This window comes from Canis lupus, chromosome 20, assembly GCF_003254725.2.
Source record: "Canis lupus dingo isolate Sandy chromosome 20, ASM325472v2, whole genome shotgun sequence".
NCBI lineage: Eukaryota > Metazoa > Chordata > Mammalia > Carnivora > Canidae > Canis > Canis lupus.
Window position 1 is genome coordinate 20506859 of NC_064262.1, and position 25842 is coordinate 20532700.

The 25842-nt window shown below is 45.0% G+C and overlaps 1 protein-coding gene across 3 annotated transcripts in view; it reads left to right on the forward strand.

Annotated features, from left to right (window-relative positions):
- Nucleotides 1–3945: 3945 nt before the first annotated feature.
- The window catches only part of EIF4E3 (eukaryotic translation initiation factor 4E family member 3), a 46317-nt gene continuing 24420 nt past the window's right edge, over nt 3946–25842 (forward strand). For all 3 annotated transcript variants that reach the window (XM_049098142.1, XM_025456574.3, XM_049098143.1), the window contains exons 1-2: nt 3946–4168; nt 18072–18144. In XM_049098142.1, coding sequence (XP_048954099.1) covers nt 3978–4168; nt 18072–18144 — 264 coding nt within the window. In that variant the 5' untranslated portion in view covers nt 3946–3977. The remainder of the gene's footprint in view (nt 4169–18071; nt 18145–25842) is intronic.

Genomic DNA, 25842 nt, shown 5'->3' on the forward strand with positions numbered 1-25842 from the left:
CACCTCAGCTTCTCCATTAGTCAAAGGGGGAGACTGGGTTAGGTTCCCCGCCTTCCCTTCCAGCTCCAATATTCTACTATTTCTGTGACTCCCAGGGAGCTGGATGAGAGTGAAGAGAGAGGACCACTGGTTCCTAGGCAACCAGTACCCGCCTCACCCATGTTGCCATGGTGATGATGGAAGTTGGGCTGATGGGATTACCAGCTCCTGCTAATTGCATATGAGAGCTCAAGGTCTCTGTCTCTTGCTTGCTGGCTGGCTGGCTCATACTTTCTCATTCTTCTAGGAACTGTGGGAAGATCTCCTCGCCTCCATCTGTGGCATCCCCAAGGCAGCCATAGTGCAATGGAAAGCAACTGGAAATGGAGCCTAGCTGTTCCTCTGAGTAGCTGTGTGACCTTGGGCAGGTTACTCGGCTTCTCTGAGCCTCCATTTCCCATGTGGAAAATGAAGGTGTTGGAATAGGGAGCCCTGTCTAAGGCTCTTCCCAGCTCTCAAATCCTTTGATGCCTAGGGAGCATGTCAGGGGAGCAGACCACATTGTTACTAGGCAACCAGCAGGCACCCTGCCCAAGTTGCCTTGGTGACTGGATACTAGAGGGGAGGGGAGTCGCTGCTGCAGCTAATTGCTTAATTATTTATGAGTGCCTCAAGTCCTTTTTGTTGTTTTCGTTGCTAGGGGCTGTGGGGTCACCTTCTCTTCCTCCCTCCTGCTACCCCAAGTCGCCTGAGGTGCACGTTGCACAGTGGGAGAGCACGTTGGCCTGGATCTCAAGCTACTCACCTTCTAGTCCTGCCTCTGTCATTTCCCAGATCTGTGGCTTCGGGTAAGTCACCTCACCTCTCTGGGCCTCAGTTTCCTCATTTGTAAAGTGGGGGGTTTGCTTAGGTAATCTCCACATTTCCTTTTTACTGTGAATTTCTAATTCCTGCTGTCCAGTTGCAAATTGGGGAAGAAGGGGAATATTCCTAATTTTTTACCTTCTAAGGATGAGTCTGAGGAGCAGTAACAATAGTTAAATTTCTTACATGTCAAACAGGAAGGGGATGAAAATTAGGCCCATTGTTCTCTGCTTGCCTCTCCCCTTAGCCATGTTGCCTGACCCATTTTATTAATCTTAAGGTCATTCAACGTTTATGTTTTTGGACATTACCTACTTCCAGCATGGATCTGAAGGGTTCACAGTATAAGATGCATCTGTTCAATTAGGCCTTTAAAATACAAATTAGGAGTCGGTTAATGTAAAAATAATGCTGCTGCTGCTTCATTGGTTACTACCAATGTTGTGATTAATCATCAGATGTAATTCTGAGCATCCTGGAAGCCAAAGCAAGAAGAGAGGGAGATAGATAATTGTTATTCAATAAAAAAAAATTTCCAGATTGTTCCTTGTCCTAAATTCTGGAAGTGATTTATCTTGTGGTGCTTACTCTCTTTTAGAAACCACAGACAAAACTTTTTAAATAAACCTTTACTGTTGACAGTATTGTTGAAGGACAGATTGACGAGTTCTAATCTAATTATAAAGCAAAAAGTCCCTACCTTAGGATTTTATGAAGATAAATCACTTAATAAACATAACTTCAGAATCAACCACTATTTATAAACCAGTTATATATAAATTCATGTAACCACTTTGCACACAAGTAATTTAGCAACATGTGTCAAATTTTTTAATGCAGACCAAAATTCTACTTTTCCAAACTTATTCTGAAATAAACTTGTGTAGCTGAGGAAAGACACTGAATATAAAAATGCTTATGGTAGCATTATTCATAAAAGAAAATGACTAAACCACATAAGTCTCCAGGACTAGTGAATTAAATTATGTTACTTTTTTACAATGGATTATTTTGCAAGCCCTGAAGTAGATGCATATGTTTCGATATGGGAGAAAGTCTTCAAATATATAATCTGAAGTAAATAAGTAAATAAGGAGGTTCAGCAATAGTATAAAATGCTTCTCTTTCTCTTATGGAAGATATAGATAGGTATACAATTTCTGTATCTAGATACATGCTTTCATGTGCCTACTTGCATTTTTCTGGAAGGAAACTGTTAACAGTGGTTTCCTCTGGGCAGGAAGATTGATAGCCTTGGAAGGGAGGGAGACTAACTATTCACTGCCTTATTTTTACTATGAGGACCTGTTCATTTTTCAGTTAGGCAGTAGAGCCTGGCAGTTAAAAGCCTTAGGGTCTGAATACCTGTGTTCAAATCCCAGCTCTGTCACTTACTAGCTGTGTGACCTTGGGATTAACTTAACTTCTGCATTCCATATCCATATTATGGATAAATCCATAAAATAGTACCTCTCTCTTTGGATTGTTGTGAGGATTAAATGAATTAATAAGTATAAAACAGAACAGCCTAAATAATACCGTCTATGCCTTTTCTCGAAAAAATTAAAGGAAAAATTAAATAAACAAAAAACTCTGCATCTAAGCAAAAGGAGCCCCAGGATCTCAGAGTTGGAAGGACTTTATAAATATATCCCTGCTTCCAGCATCATGCGTTGTATACAAATTATCTTTGAAGCAGGGATCACAAAGCATTGGTCTTATTTGCTTGTCATTTTATCTGAACTTGAATAAAACCTTTTCGACGTGGCACCTATCTGGCATTTCATAATAGGCATTTAAGATGCCCGTGCAGTCCCTGAACCCATCTGGTCTTACAGCTCCTGCTCTAGTCCATCCCATGAATGCTCAAGCCAAGAGCAGAACATATGCTCCGCCAGGTAGAAAATCTATGAAAAGCTGGAACTCTACATCTGTTAAAGGCCAGCGAGGGACTCTTCAAAAGTCAAGCTTCGAGAGGGCATCCGTGCCCATGCCAGTTATGACATGTGTTCACAGCTCCCATGCCTCCCCTTTTCTTTTAAAAGAGGATGACAGAAGCCTGGCAAGGAGCTGCACTAGGACGATTCCTCTTACTTTGGACTCAGGAATCTTAGGGCCGCAGGGATTTCCTGTCTCTTCTTCTTCTTCTTCTTCTTCTTCTTCTTCTTCTTCTTCTTCTTCACACATCCAGAAAGGCGAGGGTTCCCTTCTTCTTCGCAGGCGCTTTGGGGGAAAGTCTGGGAACTTAGGCCGACTTTGGGAACCTTCCTTTGAAGCTGGCCACGCTTTGGGCCACACTTGTAGACCTACGGGTGCCCCCATCACCACCACCAAAGGGCGGGATGGGAGGAGCTCTGTTGCCTTAAAAATTAGCAGAGTTAGGAAACAAGCTCACCCCGAGGAATTCAAAACTGACCTAGTAACACCTCCCCACCTCCGCGCCCAGGTCGCCGTCCCCGGCTTGTGCCCTCTGGCCCTGTGTTCGGGCACTCTTGGGCATTCCGGGCTCTTCATCCATTTGGGCCAGCGGTTCCACTTGCCGTCTCTCCGTCACACCCGACTGTGCCTCCATCTGCCCTTGTGCCCCTCCCTCCTCCTCCAGCCATCTGCCAGCTCTCCCAGCCATCCTTGAGACTGCTGGCATCTCCTGCACCCGTCCTCCCCTCCCACCATGTGCGCCTGAAATTCCGTCCCGCGGTCGGCTCGTGCACCCCGGCCTCGCGTCTGCGTGCAGGGCCCGCGGTCCGTGCGGCCCGGCCGGGGGCGCCGACCCCGACCCCGACCCCAGGGCGCGCTCAGCGGGGCCTGCGGCTCCCAGGCCCGGGGCGCGCGGGGCGCGCGGGGCGCGCGGGGCGCGCGGGGCGGGGCGGGGCGCGCGGGGCGGGGCGGGGCGCGCGGGGCGGGGCGGGGCGCGCGGGGCGGGGCGGGGCGCGCGGGGCGGGGCGGGGCGCGCGGGGCGGGGCGGGGCGCGCGGGGCGGGGCGGGGCGCGCGGGGCGGGGCGGGGCGCGCGGGGCGGGGCGGGGCGCGCGGGGGGCGGGGCGGGGCGCGCGGGGGGCGGGGCGGCCGGGGTGACTCAGCCGCCGCTCGCCCCGCGGTCCGCGCGTCCGCCGGCCTCGCAGGCGGGGCGGAGAAAATGGCGATGCCCCCGGCCGCCGTGCCCCCCGCGCGCGCCCGGGAGCCGCCGGGGCCCCGTGCCGCCTCCGCCAGCGCCGCCTCCGCCAGCGCCGCCGCGCCGCTCGGCCTCGGCCTGCAGCAGCTGTCGGCGCTGCGGCCCGAGCCGGGGGAGGTCCCGCTGCACTCGCCCTGGACCTTCTGGCTCGACAGGTGAGGGGCGCGGGGCCCGCCGCGTGCGCGCAGCCCGCTTTGTCCCGGCGCCCCCCGGCCCCCGGGCGCCCCCCGGGCCCGCTCCGCCGCCGCCCGTGCGCCCGGGGCGCGCAGAGCCGGGGCGGGGGCCCGGGCCCGGAGAGGCCGGGGCGGCGGGGGGCCGGGGGCGCCCGAAGTTCCCGCACCACTTCGCCCCCCGGCTCCTCCCGTCCCGGGGCCCCGACGACCCCGGGTGGGCGCCTCCGCCGTGACAGCGCTCGGGCCGGGGGCCGGGGGGCCGGGGGCCGGGTCCGCGGGGAGCGCGCCGGGACCGCCCGGGACTGCGCCCGGCACTGCGCCCGGCTCCCCCTGACCGTCCGCGGCCCGCGGAACTCGGCCAGCAGCCCCTCGCCTCTCGGTGACAGCTTTCTCCCCGGGGACCGCGCGGGGCGCCCGCCCTCGCCCCAGAGACAGCCCCCGACTACCGCACCCAGGGGGCACGCCCGACCTCGCGATCACCCCGCGTTCCCTGCCCGCCCCTGTTCCCCTGGAGGGCGTCGCGCTGCCCTGGAGTGTTCTGTGCGAATCTGTGTGTTTTGTGCGTCTCAGACCCTCAGTGCCTCCCCTCGGTTGGAAGCCATTGAGCAGGGACTTTTTTTTTTTTTTTTCTTTTTTTCTTTTCTTTTTTGGACACCTGTTCTATCCCAGCACCTATAGGACTGGACCTGGTACCTAGCAGGAGCACAGCAAACTTTGATGAATAAATGCACGAATGCAAAGCCCTTCTTAGTTAGGATCCGTTACCCAGGAGGGGTGCCCACAGAGTATTATGTACGAATCTGTTTCTGTGGCTCAGCCCCCTCATTTCTTTCCCTCTGTTGAAAGCCATTGAGCAGGGACTTTTTTTTTCCTTTCTTTCTTTCTTTTTTTTTTTTTTTTTCTTTTTGGACACCTGTTCCATCCCAGCACCTAGGACTGGACCTGGTACATAGCAGGAGCACAGCCAAACTTTGACTAATGAATAAATGCACGAATGCAAAGCCCTTCTTAGCACCCGTTACCCCGGGGCGGGGGGGGGGGGGGGGGGAGGGGTGAGGGGGAGTGGGGGTGCCCAAAGACGATACCTCAAGGTCGTCCCAGAAGCTTATGGAAATGTTGATGACACTTGTAGCTACAGTGAAATATTAGGAGGAAAGGTATATATGACTGTTCTCTGTGAGATTTTCTTACAAGACCCAAATCTGGTGTTAAAAAAAAAAAAAAAGCCTTGCATAAAATGCCGGAAGGATTTTTTAAAAGTGATTATTAAATCATCCCTTGAAGGAAGACCACTTCATTCCTTCCTTCTTGTTGTAGTTAGCACCCATCTATAAGAATCTGTAAGAACTGACATTTGGAGTCACTGTCTTTTCCGGGGACCTAAAGAAGTTGAGGGTGGAGTAGATGACAATGAGTCTCGGTTTTGAAAACATTTTCACTTTCATTATGGGATGCTAAGAAAGCATTTTACTGTCACAATAGGAGTGGTTTTGGCTAATGTCAAGGGAATGAAATCTTGCGTCTGTTTTCAAAGGTGTGCTGTAACTATTGTTGCTACCTGCTGTTTCCAAGTTGTTAAAGAGGGGCCTCTGGTCTGTGAGGAGACTGTGGACTGGCAGAAACAGTGTTGAGAGAGTTAAAAGGGTCACAAATTCGTCTCCTTAAAGGCACAACATTTTAAGAATAGATCTGAGATTTTAATACCGCATAACAACAAATAACTTTTTAAGAAAATCCGGTAGCATCGAGGATAAGAATATAGGAACTTCCATGAAGGCACAAACTCGAACTTTCTTAGTATGTATTTGTGCAGTTTTGTTCTCTGAAAGCTGGCACTCAAGTGAAATGTTACTGCAGTAGTGTTGAGGTTGGTAATAGAAATAATTACATTATGTGATTATTATCTAATTTCTATAAGAAATTAGAATTACTTGCAGAGTTGCTCATTTGAATTCATTTTGCCCCATCAGTCGTCCCATAGCTTTTACTGAATTGTCTCCACTTTTCTGAGAGGCCATTGCATGCATGTAGACTGGCTCCCGTCCCCTTTGGGTTATGAACACATTGTGTTCTAGAAGTTTATTTGTAGCTTCTCCCCCCTAGGGAAACAAGGTTCTAGAGAGAGTAGTAAAGCTCTCAGGAGAGCCCTCCAAGGCAGTCTTCTCCCCAGCATAGCTGATGTCTGCCCCTGAGGGCATCAGTTTGAGTTCCACAGCATCCAGAGGGCTTCTGCTCCCTAAAACTTCCCTTGGCATCTGCCATCTGTCCTGTCCTCCCTTTCAACCTACTCTGTGACCAGAGACAAGTGATTTAGCCCCACTAAACCTCAGTTTCATTGTGTAAAATGGGGAGAGTCATAGATTGTATCTCATGGGGGTAATTCTGAGGATTAATGGATGAATATAAAGCACTAACATGGGTGCCCAGCCTAGAATAAGTGATTAATAAATATTGATAACTAACATCGTTACCCGAAGCTCCCAGACTACCCCCCCCAACACACACACCCCAACAGTCCCTGGAGCAACTTATCTGACCTTAGTGTCAGGAAGCCAGCAACCTGAATTCATTTTCCCCCACTGGATCAATTGGAGAGTCCCTTAAGTAGAGTTATTTGCATTTTTCAATAGCAAATTTCAGTAAGTCCGTATTTGTTTTGTTGTTGTTGTTTAACTAGACTGTATGGCTAAGAATGTAAGCATTTGAGGTATAATTTTGGTTGGAGACACAGAATGAAGCATTTTCCTCCCTGTTTTTGACTCTTAAAAACCCCATCCTGTCTCAGTCATGATCTCAGGGGCTGCTCTGAGCTGCTTGTCTCTGAGGACTTTGTTTTCGTCTTGCGGTGACCCTGTTTCCTCGGAGTTTGACCCGCAGGACTCAATCCTCAGGCCTCGTGTCCCTGTCCACACCAGTGATAGCATTCAGTCACAAGGCATTCAGTTCAGTTCTCATCACACTGGTGATTCCCATAATTTTACACTTGCGAGTGCAGCTCCTCCTCTCGGTCTCCATATGGATGTCTAATACACATCCAAACTCAACACATGTCAGACCACCTCTTCAGCTTCTCTCCCAAATTTGCCTTCTTCCATCTGTCCCGTCTCAGATAAGAGCAGTTAACAACAGTAACTCCATCCTCGCAGTTGCTCAGCACCCACATCTTGGAGACCTCTGTGGCTCTGCTCTTCTCGTCTTCCCCACTCCTTCTCCCTCCCCTCCATCCACTCTCCACAGACACTGCTGATTCTACCACACAAATGTGTCCACAATCCAGTGCGCTCCCACCACCTGAGCCACACGGCCTCTCTCCCCTGGACCACTGCAGGAGTGTGCTAACTGCTCTCCCTGCTTCTACCCTTGCACGCCTTCCCCCCCGCCAGTCTTTTCCCATCACAGCAGCTGAAGTCATACCTAAGTTAAGGCCTGTTGCTTCTCTGCTCTCCTTTTCACTCAGAGGCAAAACCCAAAGTACTTACAATAGCCCATGAGACTCTGCAGCATTTCCTGTATCCGCCCAATATGCCCCCCCCCCCCCCCCCCCCCCCCGTCTCCCTCTCACTCTCTCTTCTGCCCTTCTAGCTCTTTCTCTGTCATCCCAAGCATGGGCCTTAGCTACCAATAGTCCCTCCTGCCTGGAATACTCTTCCCTCAGTCATCTGCTAGGACTTTGCTTTCCTCTCTGTCTTAGGGAGGCTTTCCCTAACCACTGATACTAGATGGCATCCTCATCCTGACACACCCTCCCCATGCCCCTGACCCTGCTTTATTTTCTCCATGGGATTCTGTGTTTGTACATCTTCTCTCCCTGGAACATCAGCTTCATAGGGTTCTTCCTGCATCCTTCTGCCCTCAGCTCCTGGATCAGCACCTGGCACAAGTCATCCCACACCAAAGAGTTCGAGATTATGGAATTCTACTCCTAGTGACTTCCCCTTCTCCCATAGTGGTTCGTGGTACTTGGAGTGTCATTTGTAAATCTGCATCCCCAGCCCTGATCTCTCTCCCGAGTTCTGGATACCATATCTGCCACAGGCTGGTTAGCAATTCCACCGTCTAACGCATTTTTCAGAGTTTGAAGTTCCTTTTGTTCCTTGAGTCCTTTCTCGTGTACACTACTCCATGCAGTTTTGTGCTTCAGATGTTTGATCCCCTGTTGGAAGACTTGGCCCAAGCCAAAGCCACCCATTCCTCTCCACGTGCCTGCATCTGTGCTCTCTAGCCCCAGGTACGTGCTTCCAGCTTGCCTGCTCTCAAGCTCTTCCCTCCTCTCTACATCCCCCACCTGGGCTCCTGGGCTTAGCCTTCTGACCTGCACCTGGTCTTGTCATCCCAAAAACTCCCTGCCTTTTTCCTCTGCCCCAGCAGGGGATTGTGACTCTGTCTCTCCTCACTTAAACATGCCTTTGTTGTGGGCTCATGTGCTCCAGGCTGGTGGGATTCTGGATCTCCACCCCTGCTTTCATCACAGCAGAGCTGATTGGTTTTGTTATTGTTTTAGAAATGATCCTCTCTCCTTTGAAAAGAGCATTCCCCAGCTTAAAAAAACAAAAACAAAAACAAAACACAAAACCTAAAACAGCCTTCAGAATATGGTGTGAACTTCTATATTGCTTTTTTTTTTTTAACATGAAACTCATTTTTTTTTTAGCCTCATCCTCTAGGTCTCCCCAACTCCAAAATACCACTCACTGTGTTCAGTCTCACTAATAACTGGATTTCTGGCCCTTTTCCTGCATAAGCCATGGATTTGCCAGCCCCTGGGATTTGTCTTCGGATGTTCCTTCTTGTTGGGATGTCCTTCTCTCCTTTGTCTACCTGAAAAGCTTCCATGCATCCTTCAAGGCCTTGCAAAGATACCAGCTCTGTAATTGTCCTTAAATAGCCCTTGGCCCAGGCAGGATTGAGCCCACCTCCTTTGTGCTCCCGCAACATTTTTTAATATGCCAGTATTTGTATCCGGGGTTATTGATGGCTCTTCTGTCCCTCCCTCTTGACCATTAGACTTGGCCTGCCTCATGCCTGGCTCTCCAGGAGTGGACATTACAGTGCACATAGTAGGTACTTAAAGAGTATTTGTGTTCTTGTGTCTTTAGTCACAAAGGTAGGCCAGTCATGTATGTCTCCCACCAACCCACCTCATCGGGGTTTACCTCTACCCAACCAGTGTTTCTCAAAATGTCATCCCTTGCCACTTCCATCTGCATCACCTGGCTCTGCTTCTTCAAATACAAGCTCCTAACCCTGCCCAGGACCTGCTCTCTCTCAGACCTCTTGGAGTAGAATGCATATTAATTAAGTAACATATGCATATTAAGTAACAAATGCTGTATACATCACAACTGGAGAATTACTGCTCTGTTTATTGATCAGGTCATTTGAGCATCTTAGTTGCCCATCACTGTTCTCAGCGCTAAGAATGCAAACACGTTGACAACATGGTCCCAGGCCTCCCTGGAGGGATGTCTCTCATACCGCATGCTACCATGGCATCAGTGGAGGTACCAAGTTCCAGAGGGACCCCCCTCCCACACACACACCTCCTTCACTGTGTGATGCTTTTGCACACATTCCTCCATAATAACAGACTTGATAGAGAGGATCCCAAGATCATCTTTGTTCATAGAGTGGCCCTGTTGGGACTAGGCGAGGGTAGAAGGCTGTATGGAAGGATATAGTTGACAGGATACAGTGGCTGGTATCTGTACCTGTTTCCCTCATTTTTGCCTTTCTGAAGTCACAGGCTCACTCAGTGGCTCAGGATTTTATTTTCTGGAAGGGGGAAACAGCCTCCAGGTAGCACAGGCAGGGAAGGGCTCTGACCCAGGGGCTCACAGCCTCTCTACCTCTGCATCAGTGGTCGTTTCCTGCAGTTGGGCCTGAACATCCTCACTCAGAAAAGTACCAGTCCCTCCCTGGCACTAGCTGCTCAAAAATCTGTTTTCCTTCCTCTAATATTGCAGATGCTGTTTCCTTATTTCCAAACCTAAGACAGCTGGCAAGACTTTAGCGGTCTGGCATGGTGACAGTCCAAAACCTGGCCTTTGTCCACTGTCACCTCTCACACTGTTATAGTTCTCTTCTACCCAACTTCTGTGTATGGAGGGATTAGTTAATATAGCAAAAGGAAAAGAGTCCCAGTTGCTAGTGTCAAAGGAGCTTATACGCTAGGAATGAAAATAGAAGGAAACCTGGAAAAATAAAAATAAATGTGCAAAAATAAAGCATTTAGATTATGAAGCGTGTTTCAATAGATGCATTATTAAATGTTAATGATAGACTGTGGACTATTTGTGTATGTGACTCTCCAATAGGAAGCTGATATAGCCACAAGCCACAGATCTATCTAAAAGTGATTAAAATGAAATCAGCTTTAATGGAGTAAATGATATATGAGGGATGTTCTTCATCGCAGAACTGAGCCTGTCCATATTTTCCCTCTGACAGCTGAGCCCAATCTTAGTAAATTTACCAAGACTGGCTTTTAGGAGATGTATCCCTCTCTAAGGCTGTTCTCTTGGCTTAAATGAAGTGGTCACTCATATGAGATGGAATATTGTCAGTATTCATTTCTTCCACTGATAATCTATTGTGTGTGTACACTGGGCATGTATGTCCATTACTTGAGTATATTGTACCATATATAAAATTCCACATTTTAGCCTATCAGTATTAACTAACTATCCTTTACTTCGCTGTGCTAGGTACTCCACTGGTTGCTGTACCCATGAAGTCCTCACAATATTTTTTTTTGAGATTTTTAATTTATTTATTCGTGAGAGACACAGAGAGAGAGAGAGAAAGGCAGAGACACAGGCAGAGGGAGAAGCAGGCTCCATGCAGAGAGCCTGATGTGAGACGCAATCCCAGGTCTCCAAGATCATGCCCAGGGCTGAAGGCAGCGCTAAACCACTGAGCCACCTGGGCTGCCCAGTCCTCACAATATTGAAGTAGGATATACCAGCAACGTTTTACAGATGAGAGAGCTGAGGCCCAGAGAAATGACTTGACTAAGGTCACACAGCTAACACAGACTGGAAACAGGATTTGAGCTGAGGAGTGTGTGACCCCAAGCACTAGTGTCCCTAACCCTGCTGAACACCACTCCCCTGTGAATATGGACAATGAACGAGATTCAGTTCTCCCATATTTTCATATCCTGAAATGAGAGGTAATCTGGGCCTACCGCTGAATTTCACAAATGAGGAAATCAGTCTCCTGTTTTCCTGGTAAAAAAAGTAAGCCAAAATTTACAAAGAAGAGACCCTTGCCTAAAATCCATATTTAAGAGCCTGTGTAGGATTGTCCTTCACCTTTAATGATAGCCTCATCTTGATAATCTTTTTGGGTGATGACAAAAAATGCGTCTGTGAGAAAAGTGATTTTTATGTGTTTTTTATGATGCTACCTATAGTTCATTAGCTTTTACTTGCCAAGTTGTTAGCATTTCTTATAGGGACTTGATTTAGATGACCTGGCCCAGCACATCTCAAACTTCAATATGTATACAAATCACATAGGATTCAGCAGGTGTCTAATGGGCCTGGAAATGCTGTAGCTCTCACAAGTGCCCAGGTGATGCTACTGGTTGACCGACCACACTTTGGCAGGGACACAGACAGGAGTAGAGGAAACCTTTCCAACTTCTTTTCTTTGAAAAAAGCATTTCCAGGTGTCCAAGTCACTGGTAAGTGGTGCTGTGGACCTGCTAAGAGCTAGCTAGCTAGGTAATGGTGAAGAGAATTTCCTTAGGTATTTACAAGGGCTTCTGTCTCCATGAATTATTCATGAGCCTTGCTCACCTGTAGTAAACATATCTTAAAGGGTGGGGTTGAATAGAGAAGGTACATTTGCATTGCATGGAAGTACATTGAGGATTGCAAGCTACAGGAGAGTTGAGACTGCTTGGTGCAGAGCTGTGTTCATGGCACCAAGCAGAGGATGTGTCATGTAGTAAGTGATCAGTTTAGGCTGGTGACTAATAGCAAGGTTGCCAGCCACCCATGGTTTGAGTCCAGGTCTGCCACTAGCCAGCTCTGTGTCTTTGGCACGTCACCACCCTCAGGCTTAGTTTGCTTATCTGCAGAATGGAAATGCATGATATTTTAATGAGGATGAAATGAGATAATGCATGTATGTAACATATGATACATAATTTTTTCAGTTATTGGGGGCTCAGTAAGTATTTCTGGGATAAGAGAGAATAAAATGCTTTGAAGCATTACAGACTTAAGTTGAGCTAAAAGAATTCTGTCTCAGGGACCTACTTTAATGAATAGATAAAGATGATTTGTAAGTAACGTATTAACTTTTTGCATATAAATGGTGCTTAGGTGCCTGGAAACCATTTAAGCAGAACAGTTGGTCCAAACTTATGGGACTTTCTGCTTTCTCCTAACTCCCCAAATGAAAAGAAATTTTAACCAATTTTACACAGAGTGCCTTAAGGTGCATTTCCTGTTATTCTGTTACGCAGTTGAAGACACACAGGAGTGACATAAAGCTGGATTTGGGAGTTTGGGTCGTAAGTAACCTTAAGAGTTCCCCTGACATGTTTACACTCATCATCTAGTTGGCACACCTTGAAGGATCCCCTCCCACTTCTGCCTCAACCATCACCACTTCTGGATTAGCCAAGTCCAAGTGGAAACAGCCCTCAGTATAGCTGTAGCTTTAAGCCCAGAGACATGGGCACCTGATGGGCTTTCTTTTCTGAGGACAGAATCTAGGAATTTCTCAGCCCTGTGTGTGACTCTTACAGATTTCTTGGGATTCTTACTCGCTGTCCCACAGGTAGAAAATGTGATCAGTGTCTCTTAGTTCTAACTGCGCTCTTCTCTATGCCTGTTTTTTTTTGCCTCCGATGGCAATGATGATGATGGTGGTGTTAGCAACCGTTGCTTATTAGGTCCCAGGTGTTGGGTAAATGCTTTGTAGAGCATTCACTTATGTAGTCTAAGTAGCAAAGCAGTGGGTGACATAGAGGACCATGTTCTCAGAAAGAGGGAAGGAGGGTCAGAGAGGGTCAGGCTTGTCACACAGCTGGGAGGTAGCAGAGCTGGGACTTGAACTCAAATACCTTGATTCCAAGGGCCATCCTTGTAACCCCTCTGTTTTCCTGCCTTTCTGCTACAGCCCATTTGTGGCTTTTGTTTGGTAAAGTATCTTCTTCCCATGCCCAGCCCCAGAAAATGATGACCTATACATGTGTTCTTACTGAATTGTGTTCCTTGTATCAAATTTGGGAGTATGTTATTGCCGGGGATCCTTGGTAGCCTCCAGCCCAGCTCTGCATCTCTGCATCTTCCCCCTCCCAACAGCATGGCCAGATGGAGAATGGTGGAAGAATAACAGGCCAGAGCAAGGAGTGGGTCCAAGGAGGGAGTAGATAACCTAAAAAGGAATGGGAAAGGGATTTGCCCTAAGATACCAGGTGGGACCTTCCCATGATGACGGTGACATCTTGGTTTTTACTGGGAACCATCCTTGTCTAAGAGGAAAATCATGGGAATCAGAGCTAGACAGACCAGGGAAAGAGTGCAAATCTGCTACTTAAAAAGCCTCACTGAGCCTCAGTTTCCTAATTAGTAAAGTGGAAATAATGACACCAACTTGTCAGGGTTGCTATAAGGATTAGAGATAGCATAAGCAAAAACCGTCCCATATAACACATCCTCAATTAAAGGAGGTCATTATTACATTAATATCATTAAATCAGAGGGAAGATTCCTGGTGAACACTTCAGACTCGTTAACTTGATCCATCCGGGGTGTATTTTTTGTCCTGCTGATGTGTCCTCAGCCACAGCTACGTACTGGGAGAAGGTGGCATCGAATTCAGAGAACATGAAAACAGGTTCTGATTCCAGGGTTCTTTTATTTCCCACAACTCTGGTTGTGTGTCTTTCTAGGAAGGGTCATCATCAATACATATACCCCCCTCACGGCTCGCTCTCCCAGGCAAAGAAGAGTGGATCTGATCAGAGTTGTTTTGCCTTCAGGAGTCTGGGGAATTCAGAAAGCAGGGGTATTGGTTTTAGAACTCCATGAGAACAAAGGCTTTGTCTAGAATGACCACTGATGTATCCTCATCAGCTGAAAGAGGTTGTGCAATGAACCTTTGTTGATTAAATAAATTGTAAATCCTCTGAGATTGTTATATGTCTGTGTCAGGGTTTCTTGGCTTTGACTCTGGTGACATTTTGGGCTAGATAATTCGTTGTTGTGGGGCTATCCTGTGCCCTCAAGGAGGTTCCATAGCTGTCCTGGCTTTTACTTACTAGATGCCAGTGGCATCCCCCTCAGGTGTGACAACTGAAAATGTCTCCAGATGTTGCCATCTGTACCCTGGGAGGCAACATCTCACATCCAGATGAGTACCTTTGGACTGCAGAGTGAGGGTTTGGTTAGGGTTGTATTTGGAGGTTTAGGGTGTAACATGAATACAGTAAAAAGACTTTTAGAAGGTATGAGAATATACTGTGTACCTGAGATGAGTAAAATATTTCTTTGCTTGAAATCAATGGCGAGCATTTTTCTTCCAGTTGCTACAGCTCTCTTTCAGAGTAACAGGGAGGAGGGGATGTGGGGCTGGCTCCTAGGGCTACAGCTTTGCCACGAGCAGCCTACATTGCTACTTTAAGAAACGGTAACAGTAGACGCTACAGCTTCTGGTTCAACTTTGAACCGGCAGGCCCAGGACAGACTGACCTGCTTACAAGACAGATTATTTTAAAATCTCAGCCTGTTTACCCTGTTAAAATGGATTCTGTGGATATGGCCCAGTTTTGCACGTTAAGGATGTCCCAGGTCAGGTATGAGGTATTTTTCAGTGACTGTTGGGATCAGATTTGGCTCATAGAAGAATGCTGTTCCCACAGCTGGCCAAGGCACCCACTTACTACCATCAGAAGTTTCTGGCACCGGTTTCGTTACTTTGAAACTTGGACACCCATTAAACTGTCCAGCAGCTAGAAGAGATCCTTAAGATCTCAGAATCCAACCTTCTCCATTAAGGAATTAGGAAGCCAGAGGCGCCCGGGTGGCTTGGGTCATGATCTCAGGCTCTCTGCTCAGTGGGGAGTCTGCTTCTCCATCTCCAACCTGCTTGTAATCTGTCTCACTCTCTCTCTGTCAAATAAAACAAAATTAGGAAACCAGAGTCCATAGTAGCTGACATATTTCCTTCAAACGCCAATACATCAGCATGAAATCTTAATCAGAATTGACCTATTGAGGGTGATCCTGTTGGTTTTAGTGAGAACCTTCTCTACTCATGTCTACTGGAAAGACTGTTCTTAGAGAGCTGGGTGGCCAGGATTCGATGCTGTAAAGGAGATAGAATGTTTAGCACACGAGCAGCAATGGAGTCCCTGCACACTAGCTCTTGATACTATTGTCTTACACAGATGGCTCTGCCTTGTTTTATTCTAGAGTCCCTTCTTGGACTCTGGAAACTAGATTTGTTTAAAAGAAAAAAAAAAAAAACTTGGACAGTGAAACTGAAAGGCCCTAAATGATTTTGTATGATTGTTTCCTACGCTAGAATAGAATCAAAAGACCAGAATGTAGGGACAAAGCCATTTAAAAAGCATAGAAAGGAAATGTTCATCAGAAACTTTTTCCAGGTTAAATGGTATTGTCCTCACATTGTATTAAGTTGACATATGCTGTCTGAGGCAAATATTCAAATACTCATTCTACAAAGTTACAAATTGAAATGTGACTTTAAGAAATAGTAGAAAAAATTGATATACACAGTTTTAAAAAAGGGCAAAGTACATTTCCTTCCTTTGGACCCTAACAGAGCCTGTATATACTCTCCTATGTGCTTTGGGTGATCCAGAGATCATATTTGAGCATATTTGGCATATTTGGTGAGCATAGTGGGCATATTTGGTGGAGAGGTCAGCTGAACTTTTCAAAGAGGGGAAAAAAACTCAGCATTGGAATTGTGCCAGTAGATTTTCATATAAAAGCAAAAGATTTTCATATGAAAATCTACCCAGAAGAAGTTCAAGGTCTGTTTTAGGGTCTTTTTTTTTTTTTAAATATTTTTATAGTTGAAGCCATAAATAGAGTAAAAACCTGCATTAAATAGTAAATTAATATTTATCCAAGTCAAAACAGGCTCTGGAGTGATGGATAGATATATCTGGGGCTAGGTGCTGATTGAATACCTCACGATTTACCACACTCTTCAACATAGTTATTTAGGCTTCAGGTCTGCCAAGATAATGTGATCATGCTAGATATTGTGAATTTACTTTAAAGAGAAATGATATCCAGCATATTTATAAACAGCTAGAAAAGAGTTGTAAGCCCAATGCATTAGGGTAGCTTTATTTATCAGAGCTGACCAATTTAACGCAGTCCTTTGTTTATCCCCAGACTAGTTTACAATTGTGCTTCCTTAGTGACCTTCAAGCAAGGAAACTGTATTGAGAAGTGTATTTTTTTTCTATTCCAGTTAGATACCAGGGAGCACTTATTGGTTTATAGTTGCAGCAGTAAGAGTCTGTAGAGCCCTGTCATGCATGTGTCATGCACACCTCATACCTGGGTATGACCCTTTTCTTTTCTATCCTTTCTGTCTCTGAGCTCTGTGAGTTTTGTATGTATCTCTATTGTGCAATGGTTTTATGACTTTCTAGAAAGTACAACATCTTGAAGTTCCATGGGATCTGTGTCTTTGAGGGTCAGTGGCTGGTAAAGCTCATTTTTTATAGGTTCTGGATCCTCATGGGTTGACTATGAGCCAGTCATGTTCTCTCAGCAAGGCTCATTTCCTACCTCACAACCAGACATGGGGCTTTCAAGCATTATTTGAGTGATGAATTTTTATCTTTGGCCTGACATTCCTGAATCCTGACAGTCTCAAGTAAGAACTTCAGTATAGGGAGAAGGAAAAGGTAGCAGGACTTGGAGAATCTTAACTTCTAAGGATTGATGAGACTGTGTCATGTTCCCCCTAATCCCAGGCAATGGTGCGAGGTAAAGCCTGTCCCTAGTGCCCGATTTTTCTGGTGAATAAACCTGTAGTATGTTGCCATCTAGTGGACCATATGGCAAACTAAAGATTAATGTATTCTGACCACAGGGTTACTCAAAACTAATTAAATCAGCCAGAGAAAATAACCGAAAGAATTTTTCTAAAAGTAAGTGTTGGGGAAATACATGCAAATTTCACGTGAAACTAAAGTTGACCTTTAGTAATCATGTTTTCTGAAACCTGTCAACAAAAGGTTACTCTTTCTTAAGAGTTGGTGACAATTTACCACCAGGGAATTGACAAGTTTTTCTAACATGTAAAGAAAGGGTCCAGGATCCTGTGATTTCACTGTAGCTGTACGGTGGGCACAGTTTCATATCCAAAGTCCTAGAAAAAGGCTTGGTTATTACAGGGTTATTTCAGTATTTTAAAAAAAATTTTAAGATTTTATTCATTCATTCATGAGATACACAGAGAGAGGGAGAGAGAGGCAGAGACACAGGCAGAGGGAGAAGCAGGCTCCATGCAAGGAGCCCCACGTGGGACTCCATCCCGGGACTCCAGGATCATGCCCTGGGCCAAAGGCAGGCTAGGCTCTAAACCGCTGAGCCACCCAGGGATCCCTAAATGTTATTTTTTTTAAGTTTCCAATATCTTTCTTATGTGTATTTCCTTATTTTAAATAAATTTCCACAGAATAAATATGCTTACTTTTAGGAGAAGCAGATGCATGACTTCACAAATCAGGAATTTTACATTTTAAATGCTAAATAACATCCCAGTAATGTCTGATTCTGTGCTTTCAGACCTAATTTGTATGAAAACCTGCAAACTGACTTTCATGAACATTGACTATTTTGCTTGTTTCTCTGCTCTTTTGCTTATGTTTGCCTAGATCCCTCCCTGGTGCCACAGCAGCTGAGTGTGCATCAAATCTGAAGAAAATCTACACAGTACAAACAGTACAGGTAAGATCAAGAAATGGACAGGCCAGATTGACATGGTATGTGTTGGAGATGTAATCCTCCAACCAGAAAATGGCTGTCTGCTGGGAGTCCCCACCCAGGGCTCTGTCCGGGTATCAGTTCTCAGGTCCATTTTGCTGGAGCTGTGCTTAACTAAGTGTAACCCAGAGCACACATCCAAGTGGCCTGCTAAAACTCATTAACTACTTAAATATTTCACAGACCCTCGGGAGCAGCAGACTATGGTGTGTCCCCACATGGATCTTTATCTGCACTCAAATACCAGCTCAGACACTCCCTCTCTGAGCTCTGTTTCCCTTCTCTAGGAGGCAGTAGCACCTCCTCTGCAGGGTTATCTAAGGTTACATAGGAAGAGCAAGTGAGTGTTGGACGTGAAAATGGAAGGTATCAACCCTCTTACCTACTTTACATTTAGCTTCCATTATCCTAAATTGAGCAAGTATCAACCCCTTTAGTTTCCATAAAGTTTACAGAAGGAGGGCACCCCGTCTGGAATCGTTGGGAAGAGTGAGTAAGAAGATAATGTGGTTTCTGTGCTGAGCAGAATATCTGATACGTAGTAGGTTCTCAACACGTGTAAGCTCTTCATTCTATCAGTTCTTTCTGTAGCCAACCCTTATGAAGAAAATTTCTGAAAAACCTGGTTGATTTAGTTGATCACATTTCCATTTTCCTCAAAAGCAGAGTCTATCAAGTGTATCCCCTTTTTGAGGTTAATGCACTGTTATAGACAGAATAAGGATTTAAGGCTGATTTCTACTTGCAGTGCTTCTATGTTTGATACTTTCTAGAAGGGCCAGATTTAAAGTTTTCCTGTTATGCCTCTAAATCTTTTAGTCAGTCTTTCAACAATTTTGTTACATGGGCATCTAGATTGTGTCCCTTAGACAGTTTCTCACATTTAGAAGTAGCACAAAGATCCTTCTTTCAGAACTTTTCCCAAAAATTTTCAGAAAATTGGATATTCTTAGGTGCCATGCAAGGCCACTGAGCCAGGTGTAAAGATACAGTCCAGACCATAGGCCATTTCTGATCTCGTTGGGAAAATGGCATAAGCATGTGGAAAGCAAAAGAACAGTGGTGCTGTAAATAATCATGCGGTGCCAAGTACAAGCAGTGTCACAAGGCAGCACGTGGGCCACTGTCCAGAGGGATAAATGCTCTCAGATTCCAGGAAAGACTTCCCCTCACTTGTTCCCTGTGGTTACCTCTTCACAGCAGTCATTGTATAAACCTCAGAGCACTTGATTTTGAAGCCTGTCTTCACATGGAAGTTCTTAGATCCCTTGACTTTTGGAGGTACTCATTAGATTTTTTACATTCCATTATGACATTGGGTCATCAGAGCTCTGCCTGGGATTCTAGGGCAGACATTGGTAAAATCAGATCAAGGTGTCCGTTTGTTTCCCTGAACCTGTATGACCAGAGTATTTGATTGAGCCTTGGCATCCAGCAGCAAGTTAGACAGGGTCTTCAGGGACCAATTTTTAAAGTTCCCAGGTGCACACATATTAGGAAATACTTTCTTAAAAACTATATTGGGGGACACCTGGGTGACTCAGCGGTTGAGTGTCTGCCTCCATTTCAGGGCATGATCCTGAAGTTCTGGGATCAAGTCCCACATTGGGCTCCCTGCAGCAAGCCTGCTTCTCCCTCTGCCTATGTCTCTGCCTCTTTACCCATGTCTCTAATGAATAAATAAATAAGATCTTTAAAAAAACAACCTATATTGGGAGATAATTTGTACTCAGTAAATGTAGATTTCATAAGTGTGAAATTTGGTAAGCTTTGACAAAGGTATGCAGAGATATAATCATAACCCAGATCAAGATAAAAAGATTTGCATCATGTCCATGCCCTTCCATTCAATCCTTCTCTTCCAGAAGCAACCTCTATTCACATTTCTATCCCCATATATTTGTTTTGTTGTTTATGGAATGTCCTATAAATGGAATCATATAGTCCCATACTCTACTGTGTCTATTATTCCTTTCTCTCCTTTCAAGGATTGGGGTACCTGGGTGGCTCAGTTGATTAAACAGCTGACTCCTGATTTCAGCTCAGGTCATGATCTGAGGGTCCTGGGATTAAGCCCCCCTCCCAGGCTTTCCACTGAGCAAGGAGTCTGCTTGGGGCTTCTCTCTCTCCCTCTCCCTCTGCCCCTCCTTTCTTCATTCTCTCTCTCCCTAAAATAAATAAATAAAATCTTTTATATAAATAAATGCATACTGAAGGATTAAAGGAATGAATGAGAAGTTAATACATGAACTGCTTTCCTGAACCACAACAGATACTTGCGTTAAGGATCCTTTAGGCTGTAGGCCATGTTCTCAGTGGAGGCAAAAACTGATCCTTGGTGGGGTGAAAAATCCTACTGTTCTTATCGTAGGTAAAGCACAGATACATATCTAGTACATAAACTAATATACAGCTTTGCTATGGTATTAACATTTCACAAGGGAGTGATTAGGAAAAAGGGCTCTTTGGGATGGGCTGGAGGGCTGTGATAATGAAACACTGCCCTGACTGGTCAGGAAGTTCTTTCATATCTCTGATGCCTCTGCCTGCCTGGGTTTCCTTATCTGCCAGACAGAGATAATAACGCTGCCTTACTCCCTAAGATTGAGCAAGGGTTAAATGAGATTGCACGTGGTATTGGATGCTACCCCTGGGCGTCATCAGTTGACTGGCGAGGACGTGGGGAAGGATGTAGAGTAGCCTCACTGCCTGGGTTTCTCTCCCAGATCTGCGACTTACCAGCCCGAGCAAGTTGCTTAACTTCTCTGTATCTCTTACTCATCTGCAAGATGGGAACAATCTTGATACTGATTATATCATGAGGCCCTGAGAATGAAATGACACAAGGAGGTGAAAAGCCCATAGTAAGGGTCCAATAGCAATAACAGGCTCATCTGCCATTACTCACCAATTTCTACTGAAGCATCCTTTTGTGTTTTCCTCAGTCATGTTTACTGTCAGACAGCTGACAGCTGTGCAATTCTACTTTTCAATGATTGATTTCAAACAGTTATTCCCCAGACTATGCCACTGCTGATACCCCTACTCATGAAAACACATTTAACCAATTGGTAACTTTTGGGATTCCAGCCTGTGAGTGTCCTGAACATTTGGGAATAGTCCTTAGTATTTAACAATAGGTTTTGGTGCCAGTTTTAAAGTCATTTGAGGACATCCTTTGGTTCCCCTGTGTTTTTATTCTTTGATTATATAGTGATTCTTGGACCCTTGCTCTTTCAGCACCAAAACTACATCCATAATTGTGTCCATGATTTTTCCCCATCTCCGTTTGGGTGAAATAGAATCATGGGTTATTAAGGACTGCTTTATATATAAGGATATCATATGTCTTTTTGTACTTTGAGGCCCTTCAGCAAATCAGAGTTGTGGATAGGGGTGGAGGAAGAAGTGTTATTCTCATTTATTAGCTACCGAGACTGAGGCTGAGATGTATGTGCTCCAGAATATCCAGTGGAAACGCTAATATTGCATGTCTCAGGGACTAAAACTCCCACCCCTTCTAGGTCAGTTTTCTTCCTTTCACTCTGCCATGAGTGAGAGATGGGGGGGGCGGTGAGGGGAGGCGCGTGCCTCCAGACGGCCCACTGACCCCTGCTGAGGACACTCTCACTGTAGCCAACAATAATTCTCTTTGCTTTGAGTTAAATTTATTTCCTACTCTCCTGCCTTTCTTGGAAAATTCCATTTTTCATCTAGTTGTGTTTTCCAGATGCTTATTGATTCCTTTTACTCTTTTGTAAACATTTCCAAATTTTCCACATTTCTCCTGTGTTTTTATGTCCTAAATGGATGCAGTACAGAATAGAGCAAGCCTGATTTTTACCTGTGGAAGAATGAAGAGTTACCTGCCAAATATGATTTGCAAGGGAGGGCTCCCTCAGCCCCACTCTCTTTCAGCCTTGCTGCCACAAAACCAGCAATCCCACCCCTGAAACCTCATTCTTCTACAACATTCTATCTTACCTCGGTCATTTGTGTTATCCCCTTCAAGATTTTGCCACACTGTGTCCCACTTGTGCTGTGTTCTACCCAGTATTTCCCATAAATTGGCTGACTTTTTACTTAAATTTACATAATACAGAAACTTCATGTTTTTTCTGTAAATGGATATCCGGCATCGTTTATCATAAACAGAAATCTTCGTCAAAAATACATACAATCTGTTAAAATGAAGAGGATTCTCCTTCTGTACCTGTGTACTGCCAGTGATAACAAGACGTCATCCCTCATCAGAAGGTGGGAAGTTGTGCTATTATAGATCATTAAGTTAGGATGACAGATTGCCTTCCAAACCTTTAGGGAGTGAGGGCTATCCCTTTCAGAGAAAGAGGCTTATGTTATAGGTCAGTGCTGGTAATGAAGAATGATGTAAAGACTGATTCAAATTTTGAACACAGTCGGGCAGCCCACAGTGGGTGGCATCCTGCAATAGAATGACCTGGAATGAACCACTTGGGTGAAAAGAGGGGACCAAGGAAGGAAGGGAGACGCACTGTATTGAAGAAACAGATAAAAGGACTTGCAGCCAGGTCTACTTCATAGATCTGTTGAACAGAGACTTAATTTTGAGTAAGACAGGGTTCCTTATCATTTAATTTATTCATTATGTGTATAATGAGATCAGCATTTGTTGTCCCAACCCATTTGTGCAAAAATAGAATCGCAGTCAGGTTACCCACATCCTCCCTCTCTGCTGGCTTGCCAGCACAGGGGATGGGGAGAGGGTGGGGGTAGGTATTGTGTGGGTGGGGCCAAAGGGGGAAATTAAGCCTTGCACAGTGAAAGAAATTTAGTCACTTCCCATGTAAAACTCAGTCCCCAAAGAGGATCAGAATATGCCACCCCCCAAAATGCCACTTTAGTGTGAGAATTATGTTGAGCTGAAGGTGATGGAGAAACAGCAGCGAAGGATCCCTCTGTTCTCCTGTCTGCTTAATATCAAGGCATAAATTTCCCTTTTAAGGGTAGCAAACTTACCTGTACAAACATCCATTTGGACAGGTAGCCCCCTCTCTTGCCACTCGAGTCTGCACAGCAGACCTTACTGCACAACTGTTTCTACCGTCTGTGTCCTAGTCACCTACCCCAACTGACCACCTGTAAGGAGTCCCAAACCCCTTTTCCTTTATCCATTCACTTTTTAGAGTTTATTACCCTTTGTTATAATGGTACGTAAGCTTCTGAGTCAAACCACTTTCTTTGGGCTTTCATGTCCATTCTCTGAAGCCCCTGTGCACTTCAAAGTATTAACACTAATAAAGAAACATATACCATTGTGCCTTGTTCAGAAAGCAGGGTGCACACTGCTCTGATGTGTTTCCCCAGGCTTTTCTCTGGGCTCTCTCCTCTCAAAGTTTGAATTCCACTTAGCTCTCCAGTTCAGACTTCGTGATTTACTCAGTGACTTCCTATGCGGTGAGCGATTACTCTAACACCCTATCCTTTGTTTTATCTATGTGATGATCAGTTCTCCAGACTCTGGTTCTCTCTTTAAGTCAGGCCCTTTTGGAATTACAAACAAAGCCCATTTCTCTCTCAAGTACCCAGCTCTTGCAGATCAGAAGCACTTTGCTTTCAGCCTACTGTGTCTGCTGTCAGTTAAAAACATCCTTTAAGTTCTTGCTTTGTTTGTTCTTGGTTCTTTCCGTCCTCCCCACAAATATCATTGATTCAGTTGATGGGAAGCAAGCTCCAGACAACTAGAAATTCATTCCTATTGAATGGAAATATTTATTTATTATTTAAAAAAATATTCTCCTGCTTTACATGCTGTGACCCTCAGAAGAAATTCTGGACTTTGGGGTTTTTTTTTTTGGTGGGGGGGATGGTTTGCTGGGTGTTTTTGTTTTATTTCACACCTGCTTGTCTGTCACAACATGACATTTTTTTTTCTAGTATTTTCAAGTATGTTCTCTTTTTCTTTTTACATTCCAATAAAAACTTGAGGAGGATATTTTTCAGTTTTTCTGGTAGTGAATTATGGCCTATTTGGCAGAAGACTAGCAGGTAGAGCATAATTGCTCCAACCACAACCAGTAGATGAGGGCTTTATCAAGGGGTCACACTGTCCAGTGATTCTAACTACATCTTGCTTCCTTACTTGAGACATATCACAAATTCTCACTTCACCTTTAATCATTAAATTAATCCAATGAAATAGCTGTATCTACCTGCTACATAGAGGAGGAAATTAGGTTTCAGAGGCTCCATTAGTTGTGAAGGGATCCTGAGAACCTCCGTCCTGAATCCAAGTTGATTTTTTTGGATTTACAATTCCACTGGGCAGCCATCATCCCTGCCTCCACTCTTCAAGGATGGTGCCAGAAGGATGCTTGAGAGCTTACCCATCAAGCGCAGACCCCATAGGCAAGGTGTAGACCCCATGGCCCTCATACATCCAGTTCAGTTCCCCAGGGGTGCATCACAGTGCCTGCCTGTAACGGGTGCCTGCAAATGTTGACCAAATGAGCAATGCCCGACTTTTATACCTTTTGTCGTCTGGGGGGGATCATTTAGGCTTTTAAGAAAAGCACTTAGCCATTATTTATAAATGCTGTGCTAACTTTTACTTCAACCTACTATTTGCAGGCCACTTTGAATTAATTCTAAGAATTCTAAGTATTAATTACAAAGCGATTAGGCTTTTGAAATCTATTGCAAGTTTCTATCTATAGTAAAATTTAGGTATTTCAACAGAGATAAAAATGCATTTCAGAGAATATGATAGTGAATTCTCAAGCTTCCAGTGAAATAGCCCTTTTACTTTCACAAAGTAGTGGGGGATAGTCTCAGGAGCTCTGTGATGCTGGATTCTTTCCTCAAGTTGTTTGACCATCATGTGTATAATCGTCCCCCCCTCATCCAACAGGGGTGCATTCTAAGACTCCCAGTGGATGCCTAAAACACTGCATAGTACTGAAGTTCATACATAGTAGGATTTTTCCCCCATACATACATACCTATGATAAAGTTTAATTTATAAATTGGGCACAGTAAGAAATTAACAATAAAAATAAAATACAATTGTAACTATATACTGTAATAAGTGATGTGAATGTAGTCTCTCTCTCTCTCTCTCTCTCAGAATATCTTATGGTACTGTAGCCACATTTCCTATGATGATGTGAGATCATGAAAAGCCTACATGGCAAGGTGAATGACATAGGCACGTGATGTAGTAGTAAGCTACTATATAGACCTTCTGATGTTATGTCAGAAGGAGGATCATTTGCTCCTGGGCCGCATTTTACCATGGATAACTAATTTAACAAATATTCCACATATTGGTTGAGGCTTGCAACAAGGAAACAGACCAATTTAGTGCTGCATACTTTTTCAGTGGGGCTCTTTTCAGTGATGTCACTGGATATTTTGCTCCTGTTTTATGTTCATGCACAAATGTATAAATATGTGCCTTAATAACTGCCTTAAGTCATTCTATTGCTGTACCTTCTTGGGCTGTAATCTCCTCCTATCAGATTTGCCAAAACTAAAAAAATCATTTGTCTGTTTATTTTTAAGAGAAACTGTTAAAGCCATGAACTTTAGCATGATCCTTAGAGTGTTTTCTTTTTGGATGAGGAGAAGCACTGTGTCACTCTTTTTGAAGTGCTTCAGATACTCAGTGAAATGCCAGGGCCC